At 37.7% G+C, this 13267-nt stretch overlaps 1 protein-coding gene and 1 long non-coding RNA gene across 5 annotated transcripts in view; one reads left to right on the forward strand and one right to left on the reverse strand.

Moving 5' to 3' along the window:
• Window positions 1-4731: 4731 nt before the first annotated feature.
• Window positions 4732-10052, reverse strand: LOC143681081 (uncharacterized). Its single transcript, XR_013174351.1, has 2 exons — window positions 9735-10052; window positions 4732-7879 (listed from the first exon to the last, which is right to left on the reverse strand). It is a non-coding gene; the product is annotated as an uncharacterized LOC143681081 (long non-coding RNA).
• Window positions 10053-10309: 257 nt separating this feature from the next.
• Window positions 10310-13267, forward strand: part of KCTD3 (potassium channel tetramerization domain containing 3) — a 76525-nt gene continuing 73567 nt past the window's right edge. For 2 of the 4 annotated variants that reach the window (XM_077157817.1, XM_077157818.1), the window contains exon 1: window positions 10310-10419. In XM_077157817.1, the coding sequence (XP_077013932.1) occupies window positions 10334-10419 (86 nt within the window). In that variant the 5' untranslated portion in view covers window positions 10310-10333. Of the gene's footprint in view, window positions 10420-11227; window positions 12254-13267 lie in introns of those variants that run through there. The other 2 variants (XM_077157820.1, XM_077157819.1) reach the window with 2 other exon arrangements.

Consider the following 13267-nt stretch of genomic DNA (forward strand, 5'->3'; position numbering starts at 1 on the left):
CATTTTTGAACCCTCTTTATGGCAAAGCTCCATCATTCATGCCGTGTCCCCCACTTCTGCACTAGAATTGTTCTTACTTGCACGGTCACCACTTTCCTTCATATTGCAAATCCAAAAGTTAATTAAGTCTTACTCGCCCGATTTTCTCCCAGGACCCCATCCTCATTTGGTTTTTCTCCATCTCACTGGTATTCCAACCTAATCTTTTCCCCTGTTTCTTCCCAAACTCTTAATGCCTTTTGTCCTGATTCCTTTTCTTTTCTTATTCTACATGCATTCCCTTGTGATCTCAGGCAGTCTCATGGATCTAAAAGCCATTATCATATCACCAATTCCGAAGGTTTTATTTCAGAAAAGATAAGACTATTTTCAGCTTGGATTTCTCTCCCAAACTGCAGATTCGTGTGTACAACTGCCTCCACAACATCTCACTTGACTGTCTAATACAGTGCTTCCTTTGTGGTCCTTGGACTGGTACACATTCACAAACCATTTGTTCCCAGTCTGCAATGAAGTAAGGATCAAAATAAGAGTAACAGCTTCGAAACTTCTACAGCAAATCAACATTATGGCCTCATCCAAATGTGTAATTGGTGGCCTCATCTCATTGAACACTAGTCCAGGTGTTTTCAGCCTTGCAATGACAAATTGCATGTGGCCAGAGTTCTAGTTATGTGCAGTAGGAACAAATATTGATCTACAATGGACTGGAAATGAAACAAACAACTACAACAAAAACACTAGTCTTTCACCAGAGATAGTTTGAGAAGGATTTGTCTAATACACACTCAAACTCAACAAGTCCCTAAACAGAATTTTTATTTTCCTCTTAAAAAGTAATCCTTCTGCAGGCCTGTTCATCTCAGTTTATGGAAATTCAATCATTCCAGTTACTTGAAACAAAAATCCTGGCATTATTGTGGACTCTGACTTTTGTCTTATACCAACATCTAGTTTTTCAGGAAATGTTAACTCTATATTCAATATCTATCTATTGATAATCCAACCATTTCTTAATGCTGTCACTGCTTCCTGCCCGAAAGGAGCCACAATCATTTTCTTCTTAATGGGTTTCGCTGCTTGTATTGGGGCTCCCCACATTGTTCCCCTCTCAATCGATTCTCAACAGAAACTGTTAAAATGTAAGATCATGTCACACATTGATTCAATTCACCATTCATACAATATATGATTTTTGCATGTCTTCTGTCTTCGAGGTACTACACTAGATGCCACCTTTGTCATGGCATTCACTATTATTATCATCACTCTCTGAATGTATTTTTATCGACTTATTTAAAATTGTCACTCAAAATCGCAGATGCAATGGAAATGACAGTGTTCATGATTAACTTAAAATATTGCCCACTTAGGAAGGATTGTTGGGACAGAGATTAAGAAGCAAGTGTGTGCACAGAGGTAAGGTGTGAGCTGGAGCTGATACAGAGTATCGGAAAGCAGGCCTTTCAAATATCAGTTAATGGCAAAGTTACCTTTGTCTAAAATTAAATAGTGCCAAAACACTTTTTAAATTATCGAGCTATCCTCCCCCCTTCTCCACCAACACACATGTGATAATCACAAGAGGTACACGCTTCAACGGGCAAGAGCTATGGGCTCCTTCAGGAGGGGTAAATTTAACTTCACTCTTTTTCTCCCACTAAAATAATGCAATGTTAAGCTGTCATCGGGGCAACTTCAAATCCATTTTATTAATTTATTTACTTATTCATTCGTTCACACCTACATACTTCCATACATACAACTAACACATGAGTGAAAACTCACTGTAAACAATTTTAACAATATGAAAGGTAGAGTTAAAAAAGATTTAATCTCTTTTCTTCACTGTTGCTTTTTCCTCACTGCTTCTGATGACTTTTCTAGTGGTTACCGCTCTTCCTAGTTTAATACGTGCACCTTCAGGTTTGTTCTGTACATTTATGTAGAAATATTAGTGGATACAGACGTATGATTTTAGGTTTTGCTTTTTATTTTTTCACAACAACAGTGACTTATGAAACAAAAATAAAAACTTAGCTTGTATATGTCTCCAGGGGATGGAAAGGACCAAGTAACATGTAATAGGATGACTGGGCAATTTAAACTGTACACAGCATTTAATGGAATTTTAAATGTGTATGTCTGTATCAAGTAGACAGACTGTTGAGAGGATGAATTTCTGTATTCCTAGAAAGGTCGTTACCAACAAAATCATAAAAGCTAAAAAAAATGATTAGTGAATATCATATAAAACAGATTTTATCATAATTGATAAGCAGCCTTTCTAGAAAGGATCGCCTATCTGTAGTCAATACTGTTTCAAAAGGATTAAGGGTCAAAATTTCTTTATGGATTAGTAGATTATTCATAAAAAGAAATTAAGATATACATGTGTCTTTATTACAGAACTCCACAGAATATTTTATATATTATTATATGTTGTGTATGCCCACAAGGAATAAATTATTCATTCAAATTTTTTTTTTTTGGCAGAATACATCATGCAACTAGATTTGGGAAAACTTATCCAATATTCTTAATAACATATTCAAAAACAGCAGTTTAATTCATTATTAAAGTTATAAAACAAAAATGGATATATAGCTCCAATAAACCTTGCTTTGAGAAGGTTAAATAACACACATCACACTTATAGTTACACCTTTACAAAATTAATTCTTACTTTCAACCGATAATTTTAGCTTGTACTTAGGGTAGTTTTTTCTTTTTTTTTTAGATAAGCTATGGGTTTTCATAAAAAAAATACATAAAATACACGATTCCTATGTACCACACTATTATTAACACCTTACACTGATGTGTTACATTTGCTACAATTGAAGAAAGCACATTTATATAATTTATAGAATTGCACTACTAACTTAAGTGTTCCCTGGGTTATGCAGTTCCATGGATTTTTTAAAAAATTTTTATTCTGTTACAATATATGCAACCTAACATTTCTTTTTTTCATCAATTCAGATATATAAGTTAGTGCTGTTAATTACATCCTCATCACTTTTTTTAATAAATGAGACTGTATTCAGAATGTATTGTCCTGAAATCTGATTTTTCCCCCACTGAATAAAGTACTTAAGAGATTTTTTCTTGTCAGTTCATATAGATTTACCCCATAATGGTATGCAACATGACTTTTAAAATCATCCCATTATTGAACATTCTGACAGATTCTAAATTTTTGCTATTATAACACTACTAAAATGATTGTCCTTGATATGAACCTTTGTACCTTTCTACAATGTCTGTAAGACATATTCCTAAGAGAGAAGAATTGGGCTAAGGGTGTGTATATTTACAACCTTGACACTCGAATTCTCTCCCATACACTCTGTACCCATTCAGATTCCAATGATAGTGCATGAGTGTAACCACTTACACCCAACACTGGATTTTATAAATCTCTTAATTTTTGTCAGCCTCATAATGAAAAATCATGGGTTTCTTTCATTTCAATAAGTATTTTAATGTTTTTATTATTTATTATTCCATTATTTGCCTCTGCATATTCTTTCCATAGTTTTTCATTGTTTCCTCTCCCATTTGATTTGTAGAATCATACACACACGTACACACAATCATATACTGTGGTTTTAAATAATTCATCCAATATATTTTGCAAATATTTCTTCTCTGCTGTTTGTCTTTGATTTTGCTAATGGTGCTCCAACTTATTCTTTTCTTTCCTCATTTTTTTTATTATGAAAAATACAAAAAAGCAGTAAATTTAAAAGCATATTGTAACAGTTAGTTATAGAACAGATTTCAGAGTTTGGTATGGGTTACATAATTCTGCAATTTTAGGTTTTTCTTCTAGCTGCTCTAAGACACTGGAGACTAAAAGAAATATCAATATAATGCTTCAGCATTCATACTCATATGTCCCATCTTCTTTATTATAACTCCATCTTCTCCTTTGATCTTTCTCCCAATGTTTAGGGGTACTTAGGCTACACCCATTCTAACTTCTTCCTGTTGGACAGGGTTATTGATAATATGAGTTAGGTGGATATTCTAGAGAGGCTGGCCCCTATGGGTTTCAGGACTTATCTAGCCTAGGAACCCATCTAGAGATTGTAGGTTTTTGGAAAGTAATCCTAGTGTGTGGATCCTTTGTAGAATCTCAGATAGAGCCCTAGGTGTTCTTTAGGGTTGGTGGGAATGGTTTTGGCTGGGCTTTGGTAAACCACGATAAATAGCAATATCTACCTAAAGCTTGCGTAAGTGGAGCCTCCAGAGTTTGAACTCTCTTGGCCAGTGATAGCTTATTTGTTAAGCTGTTGATCCTGGATGTCATGTCTCATGTAGCAGGGTCGAGTGATGACTTTACTTGCAGAATCGGGTTTGGAGAGAGAGAGGCCACATCTGAGCAACAAGAGAGGTCCTCTGGAAGTAACTCTTAGGCATAACTATAGGTAAGCTTAGCTTCTCTGGTATATAAATAAGTTTCACAAGAGCAAGCCTCAATATCAAGTGCTTGGCCTATTGACTTGGGAGTCCCCAGTGTTTGAGACACTACCAGGGTTTTCCCTGGTGGTAAAATTTAATTCCACCTTTCTCCCGCCCCACAAGGGACTTTGCCAATACTTTTTTTTTCTAATCATTTTTTTTTTTGTATGCTATATGGTGGGATCACGTTTCATTATTTTTCCATGTGAGTATACCATTACTGCAGCACCATTTGTTGAAGTTTTGCTTTTTTTTTGGGGGGGGGGGGGGATGTGCATGGGCTGGGGATCGAACATAGGTCTCCCACATGGCAGGCAAGAATTCTACCACTGAACTACCCTTGTACCCCCACCAATACTTTTTAATTATCTGCTCAATGTACTCTCCAATGTATCTGGGAATTACATTAAGCTATACAGAATTACAAGCCTATTTTGGGCTCCATGTGTTTGGGTTGTTTAAATAAGCTATCCAGACATATTGGGTTAGATTATGTGCTACCAAAGATTTAGCTTTTCGACAAAATAACCTCTCTTCCATCTCACAGTAAAGTTCTAAAAATACAGACACTGTCCTTCTTACACCTGTATTCTGATTTACCTTAGTCCCGACCTGACTGGCTTCATCCTTATCTCTAATTGAAGCCTGATCTCTTTTTCACTTTAACAGTTGTTGTATGTGGCAATACTGACTTTAAAAGTGCTGAAGAACTTCATTCACTCCAAGTCTTAAGTATCACACAGGTACCCACAGTTCAAGGGAAATAACAGGTTATATACATACATAGCACAGCCTCTTAAAATCTAGAAATAACAATTACAGCTCCAGACTAAATGTGACTGCTATAAGAGCTTACAATCTATGCCCCAATTTTTTTATAAGTATTTTCTAAATGAGGCCATACAATATTTGCACTTTGGATTCTCGCTTATTTTGCATCACATAATGCCGCATAGGTTCATTCACAATGTTGCATGCCTCATACCTTGTCCTTTTCTGTAGCAGCAGAATATTTGATCATATACATATACCACAGTTCACCATTCTACTTCTCAGTCAGTATATCCTTCAGCCACCTTCATCCATTGGGCATTTTATATAATGTTCAAAGTCAACAGTACAAGTTTCACATAATCCTCACTTAATGGTATAATCATCAACCCTCTCAATTTTAGACAATTTTTGTGGTTCCAAAGTGAAAAATAACTGATAAACACACACTAATTAAATAGAAAATCCAAACCTCCCCTTAGCTCTTGTTCTCCCCTCCCCGCCCTGAATTATTTACCCCTTGTATTGCTATGGTACTGTTAATGTCTTCCTGTTAAACACAGCCCATAGCATGCAATAGCAGTTTTCCACCTATACCCTGATACTTTAAACTCTTCGTACAATATTCACACTTTTGAAGTAGTTCATGTAAGAACTTATTGATATTTGTAGTGTTAATTGATGGGATACATGCCTCTATATAACCCTTTTCCATCATGTTCACCTTCAATATGGTCGAATTACTTATAGACTCACTAATGAACTGCCTTCACTTCTACCTATTCCCTTACATTTAAGTTCAACCTTATCAGATAACCATTTACCTATCTGTAGCTTCTGCGTATATTTAGGTCCCCAATATTCTGTAATATAAGCCTGAGTTACCTTTACCAAGGACATAAAAGCAAAATCATACAGTATCTATCCTTTTGTGTCTGGCTTATTTCATTCAGCATTATGTCCTCAAGGTCCATTTATGTTATCATATGCTTCAGTGCCTCACCTCATCTTACTGCTGCATAATAATCCATCATAAGTATATACCTCAATTTATTTATCCACTCATCTGTTGATGGGCACTTGGATTGCTTCCATCTTTTAGAAATTGCAAATAATGCTGCTATGAATATTGATGTGCAAATGTCTGTTTGTGAACCTGCTTTCAGCTCTTCTGGGTATACACCGAGTAGTGGTATTGCTGGATTATAGGGCAACTCTGTATTTAGTTTTCTAAAGAACTGCCAAACTGTCTTTCATAGCAGCTGTACCATTATACATTCCCACCAGCAGTGCATAAGTGTTCACAAATTCTCCACATCCTCTCCAACATTTGTAGTTTATTGTTTAATAGCAGCCATTCTCATAGGTCAGAGGTGGTATCTCATGTAGTCTTGATCTGCATTTCCCTTATAGCTAAAGATAATGAGCATCTCTTCATATGCTTTTGAGCCATTTGTATTTGCTCTTCAAAAAAGGTCTATTCACATCTTTAGCCCATTTTTTTTTTTTATTAATTAACGGAAAAAAGAAATTAACCCAATCTTTAGCCCATTTTATAATTGAGTTGTTTGTTCTTTTGTTAAGTTGTACGACTTCTTTATATAGAGACAGTATCAACCTACAATACAATATGTGGTTTCCAAATATTTTTTCCCATTGAGGTGGCTGCCTCTTCATCTTTTTGGCAAAGTCTTCAGGAGACAAAAGCATTTGATTTTAAGGAGTTTCCATTTAACTATTTTCTTCTTTTGTTGGTTGTGCTTTGGGTATATTACTTTTATTTTTTTAACTCTATTTTGAAGCTCTATTTAATAATATTTTTATGACTTTTTCATCAAGTCATTCTTATTACTTTATAAATGGATGGCAGAGATTAGTGTCATTTCATGAAAACCCCTAATGGTTCAAAAACAAAATTTGTGGTCTTGTCGGGAAGGGGATCATTTAGGTTAAGGACCTACGGCAGTGGTGTGGCAATAATGCAGCTCCAGTTAGAAGGTTCCAGTATTTTCCATATCACTTTCAGAATTGGATATGCTTTTTTCCTTTCTCTGGAACTACACTGGAAACATCCTCAGAACAATCCTAACATGTGTGGACGTTGCCCGACTTGTCTAAGAGCAACCAGCAGCCCCTGGGTGAGTCCCAGAGATGTTTCTGGGGAGGTCTGTGGCTGCAGATGGGTGAGGGGTGGAAGATGCCCGAGGCTGTAGGTGCACAGGGCAAGAAGCATCTGGCTCTCTCTGTGTAATGCACCCTGTCCCGGCCCTCTGGCTGGTCACTGAGATGGTGTTCAGATTTCTCAACACCATTAAGTGAGCAGGTGAAGTAGACTCTTAGCAGGTTCTTTTTTGAATGTCTGGAAAGAATAATCAGCCAAAGGAGGAGCAGGGTGGTCTCTTCTCCGTATCCAGACTCCTCTGTCCACATCAACCCTGGAAACTGGGCTTTATTCCCCACCCCCCAATTCATTCTTAAAACGCAAACCATACCCTCACTTTAAGTTTTATGAGTAAGAGATCACTTCAGATACACCTTACGTTGATCTAGATGCATCAAGATGTCGTGATTATTTGTTTCATAAAATAGCAAGATCTCTTCCCTCTCCTGATGACGTCTTGCTGATGGTTAATAATTCCTGTGAAATGAAATGAATTGGGTTCACTTATTCATATCAAGAAAGATAAAATTTCTTCTCACAAATTACTATTTTTAAAAAATTTCTAAGGCCGAATTGCCTCTTGAATTCAACATGGATAAAAATGTTAGCAAGTGCTCTTTGACATTCTTCCAAGGTATGGGTCTCCGAAAAATTAAATGGCTTTTTTACCACCTAATTCTATTCTGCAAATTTGAAAGCAAGCTTTCAGATCCTGATAGAATGTTCTATTAGGAGTTAGGGGAAAGACAGCTAACACTTTTTGAAGTGTTAATCTGAACTTTAACCTTAATCTGAACTGTTAGCTCATCTTCAGATATAACGTGAAGGTGTGAGAAACCATGCAGCGTTTAAGAATATGCAAGAGTGGCTCTGATTCAAACTACCTTCCTTTACATTCCTGCTATGCCACTTGTCCACTATGCCATTTTTAACAACTTTTCTGATCATTTAAAGCCCCAGAATCCTTACCTTTATAGCAGTAACAATTATAGCTGTGAAGAAATGAATGACAGAAAATATCGAAACCAGAAAGTACCAAGCATATAATAAACTTTCGATAAATATAAATTAGCTATTATTATTTTTATATCCAGAGGCAGAACTGTTCATGTGATTTAGGATAAATGTGAATCTTCCTGAGAAGTGACTCCTTGAATTTTACTCACTGAAGAAAGACAATGATTGGCAAGCTTTATCAAATTTCTTTAAATTGTGCAAAAAAAATACATGTTACAGAACATAAGCTTGTTACCTCATTATCAGGTATATTTATATAATTCATGTATTTCCTTAAAAATAATAAGGAATAATTCATTGAATTAGCTGTGGCATGTCACCAGATAATTAGTATACTAATTATTTCTGTTCATTATTATATCCATGTTCACAGACTGAATGTTTCTGATGAAAGTGTTTAATTTGGATGACTAATTTTGAACAGTGGCATCTGAAGAAATGTACATCATAAATAGCTTGGACTCAAAAGATGGAAAATATATTGTTACAAAAAATTCCTGAGACACTGAAAGAGTTAAGACAATATGAATTACATTCTTCTTGGGCTACATTCAAAAGAATGGCTAAGAAATTTACAGGTAAAAAATTAGCTATTATTATCAGTATTATTATCTGAGGAAAATGGTATTTATCCTACATCCATACATAGTTATCCTCATTTGTGGCAAATCTAGACAACATCATGATATTACTACTATATTTGCCAACAGAGATTTTTTTTTTAATTATGAGATGAGATTAAAAATTTGACATCATGGAGGCCTTCAGTTTGAAATCTTTTGGTGAAACTACTTCAAATAGAATTAAAGCAAAAATTTTAGTACCACAAACCAAGGGCCTCAAACATAATGCACTGCCCTTTTTGGCCTTAGGTTAGCGGGTGCATTGTTAGTATTTTAGTATTATTTTAGATATTATGTTATTTTACAGTATTTTGAAGGTGTATTTTAGTAGCCACTAGCGGTTTGGGTTCTAATATCTACTGTCCAAAGCATCAATCAATCAATATGCTTATTAAATAAATAATGCTGCGTGTATTTGCATGTGTCTAATGTTAATTGAGCGCTTACTACATTCCAGGAACTTGTTTCTGGGCACTATACAACCTGTGGATTTAGTCTTATTTCCTCCCCTACTTAAAATAAAATTGTTTTAAGGCAACGAAAATTATGCGGTAAACGTCTAAGTATTAAAATCCCTCAAATTTCACAGCATGGGAACTACTGACATTTAGGCATCAACTTCTGTTACGTCTAGGACATTTTTACTCTCACCTCCCCAACCCTCGTGGAGTAGGTGGAATAAAGATGCTCACCTAGGATGGTCTGTTCGGACTTCCACTCAGTCTGGGGGGTTGACTGCTGGTGCCTGAAGCTCTTAAATGCGAAAAGGAAAGAGGGCGAGAGGACTGAAGGAAAGGAGCCCCGTCCGGGCTGGCGGCTGGCGGGAAGAACATTCCCATTACCCTCCTCGGCGCCGGCCCCGCAGGGTCGGGAAGCTCCTCCCCGGCCTTCCCTTTGCCCTCCTCCTCCCGCGCACAGCGACCGGCGAAGGGGTGAGCGCTGTGGTATTTTGTCCCGAGCGGTGACCCCTCCTCCCGGGCTAGCGGTGGGAGCGACCGTGGGAGCGACGGTGGCAGCTCCACACTGAGCCGGCCCGGCGGCCTGGAGGCCGTGAAAAGGAGGAGGCTGGGCCGTCCTCCCGCGCAGCAGGAGCGAAAGGGAAGAGGCGGACGCCGGAGAGCTCCGCCCGGCCGCTGGGAAGGTGGGGGAGGCTCCGTGCACCTCCCGCCCTCCGGCCGCCGCCGCCCTGCTGGCCCTGCCGGCGCCGCCGCCGCCGCCTCGCGCTCCCGACCCAGGCTCGGCAGTCCGGGCCGGCGAGGGAGGGCGGCGTCCGCGCCCGGAGCCCCCGGAGATGGCGGGAGGGCACTGCGGTAGCTTCGCCGCCGCGGCGGCGGCCGGCAGCGGTGAGATCGTCCAGCTGAACGTAGGAGGGACCAGGTGAGTTGACTGCCGGGGCTAGGAGGGGGTGCTGCGAGTTGTTTCTGGGGGCGACGGGGCCCCGGGGTCGGGGGAGCGAGGGCGAGAGCCGGAGCTGAGCCAGGTGTAGGGAACGCAGGCGGGAAGGATGTTGGGCGGGTTTGGTCCTGGTGATGCATCTGCTCCGGGAAGGGAGAAGCAGAATCGTCTTTTGGAATTGAGAGCGGGGCCCTTAAGGCAGAGTCGCCGCCTTCCTAGAATGCCAACCTTTGTCCGGCTCCCTTTCTAAGGTACAGGCAAAGAGGAACATTGTAGGGATTTTCCTTACCTAACCTTACAGGGTATTTGGAGATTTCATTTTGTAGACCCCTGGCCTTGTGGTTCAACTGTTGCAGATGAGCCTGCCTCCTGTCAACAAGATGTTGGTTTGCTTCGGCAAAATAGAGTAGTACAGGGTTCGTTTCCACTCCTAGTTAAGGCAGTGTGTAATAACCATCTTCGGTGGAGGGAGTGCAGTACATTTGCAGTACATTGTTATTTATTTTCAGAATTTCTTGATGCATAGGTTTGAAGGGTCTGTCATCTTTTAATGCAGCGTGTCCAGAAACTGCCGTTTGAACTCTTGGTTCTGGGAAGCTTTGAGTCTTGCTACTATGTGGGGCCCTTAGAGTAAACAGATCGAAAGCTCTTCTGAGTGTATCATCCTTCTTCTTCCTTTGATTTTTTTTTTTTTTTAACTTGTTGGAGGCGTGGGTGGGAGTGGGGAATCATGGTTTTTGTGGATTTGCTATGGCTTATCACTTCTCTTAGAAAAGAGAATTTGCTAGTTTGATACGAGAGCAGCGATGAAGCGCTCTGGAATATAAATGTATTTTGCTGTGTTGGAGAATAGGAAAGGCTTTCAATATCTAAGAATTTTAACTAATATTTTAAAAAAATGCCAAATTGTCAACAACGTGAGCCACAGTGATAAAAATATATAGTGTTTTAATCCTAAAAATTTAATGTCTTTGTAAGTGTATTATTAGTTCAATCCAAGAAACATGAATACTTCATTCCTTTCTTTATGCTTTCTTTTCCGTCATCCCTCAAAGCAAAACGTTTATGTAAAAGTTACAATAATATTGCCCTTGTGTAGATACCAATCTATGGAGAAGGTCTTGTACTAAAGAAATTGATTTTTCCCTAAAACTTACATGAAAATATTGTAGGCCTGGTAACCGTGGTTGCAGAAATGAAACACAAGAGTAGGCCCTCAATGTGTGTTAATACTGAGGAATAGCAGGATAGTGATTTTAAAATTCTTTCGTTTGTTTCTAGTTGCTATTGACTGTTGATACTATTCCTTTATAGACATTCTAAAAGACATAACAATATTATAAATATATACCATTTTATACTTTACTGTATATAGAAAATGGATAGCCTAATAACGAGTGAACTGTTAATGACTAGAATTCAGTTTAAATTTCTAAATTCTATTAGGCAGCTATCTTGGAGCAACATTTTACATTATGTTTACATTAATTATGGAACTTGAATTTATCATGTTCTAAATGATGATGTTAGCTAACAATACAAAACAAGATAAATATATTTATAGTATTGAACAGTTTAGAAGAAAGATGAAAGTTGTTATAGTGGAATGAAAAGTGAACAAAACTAACGTTAGAATTGCTAGGATAAAAATTTTTATAAAGTCAGTAATGACATATCCTGTAGAACACAGAACATTCAACTCCAAGTATTCTAAGAACGTTTTTTTGAATTGCTTTGAATCATAGACTCTCGAGCATATTACAGCTTGAAGCCATCTGTATCTGGTACAGAACACAGGTTTAACAGTTAAGTCATTGTAAGAGAAAACTGATCTGCTTTTCATTGAATTTGGAAATTGCCACAAGGAGTACCACCTGTGGCATAGAATTAAGATCTGCTCCAAAGTGATAAGAGTAAAACCCAAAATGAGAATTTATGAGCAAGGAAACATTTACTATCTTAAGGTCTTATTTTCAAAAGAAGAGAAATATAAAAATGGACATACTCAAAGAAATTATGGAAATGACCAATATTTGTGACTTATTTAAAATGAGGCTTCATTTAGATTTGTTAATACTCAGTATTTACAAAAAGAAACCAATAACTGTGAGGAAAACCCAGTATGACTTAATTTGTTCTTAATTCTATTATGATTGAGTATGATTTTAGGCCTTGAGGAAGGGCTGGGACTGTCCTTGGGGGCTTATAGATAAAGCTGTGGAGTCAGAGAGGTAGACAGGGTTCTCAGGTATTACCTCTGATTAGCTAGGTGAGCAACCTTGGGCAAATTATTTTGTTTGTGTATGTGGAGGTGGAGGTGGCACTGTATAGTGCCTAGTTTCCTAAAATGTAAGATGACAGTAATAGTATCAACCTTGCAGGATTGAAAAAGAAATTTGAAGTAATAAATTTGGAGTGGCAGGGGTTAGTGGCATTATCCATAGTTAAGATGCAAAATAAATAACTTTAATTAGATTGTTTCTAAGGTAATTTAGTTGGAGGCAAGAAGCATGGAATGTAAATGTGAATATGTTGATATCTTTAATAATACTTTTGCTGGGACCAGATTGCACATGACATTTTACTTGGCGCACTGTAAGTATGAGGCACAAAAGAGAAAAGCCTTTCATATATATTGCAAGGAAAAATATTAGATCTAATAATGTCAGATCTAATTTTGAATATCCTAGTTTTTGTGAGTCATGTTTGGATGTTATTTTTTTTGTTGTTTGTTTGTAAAAAAAAAAAGGATTGAGGGTTAAATCCTCTTGTCCAGAAATTCTAGATTATTATCCCACCCCCAAATGCTCATTATAATGGAAATTGTTAA

Source organism: Tamandua tetradactyla, chromosome 4 (assembly GCF_023851605.1).
Source record: "Tamandua tetradactyla isolate mTamTet1 chromosome 4, mTamTet1.pri, whole genome shotgun sequence".
NCBI classification, from domain to species: Eukaryota; Metazoa; Chordata; class Mammalia; order Pilosa; family Myrmecophagidae; genus Tamandua; species Tamandua tetradactyla.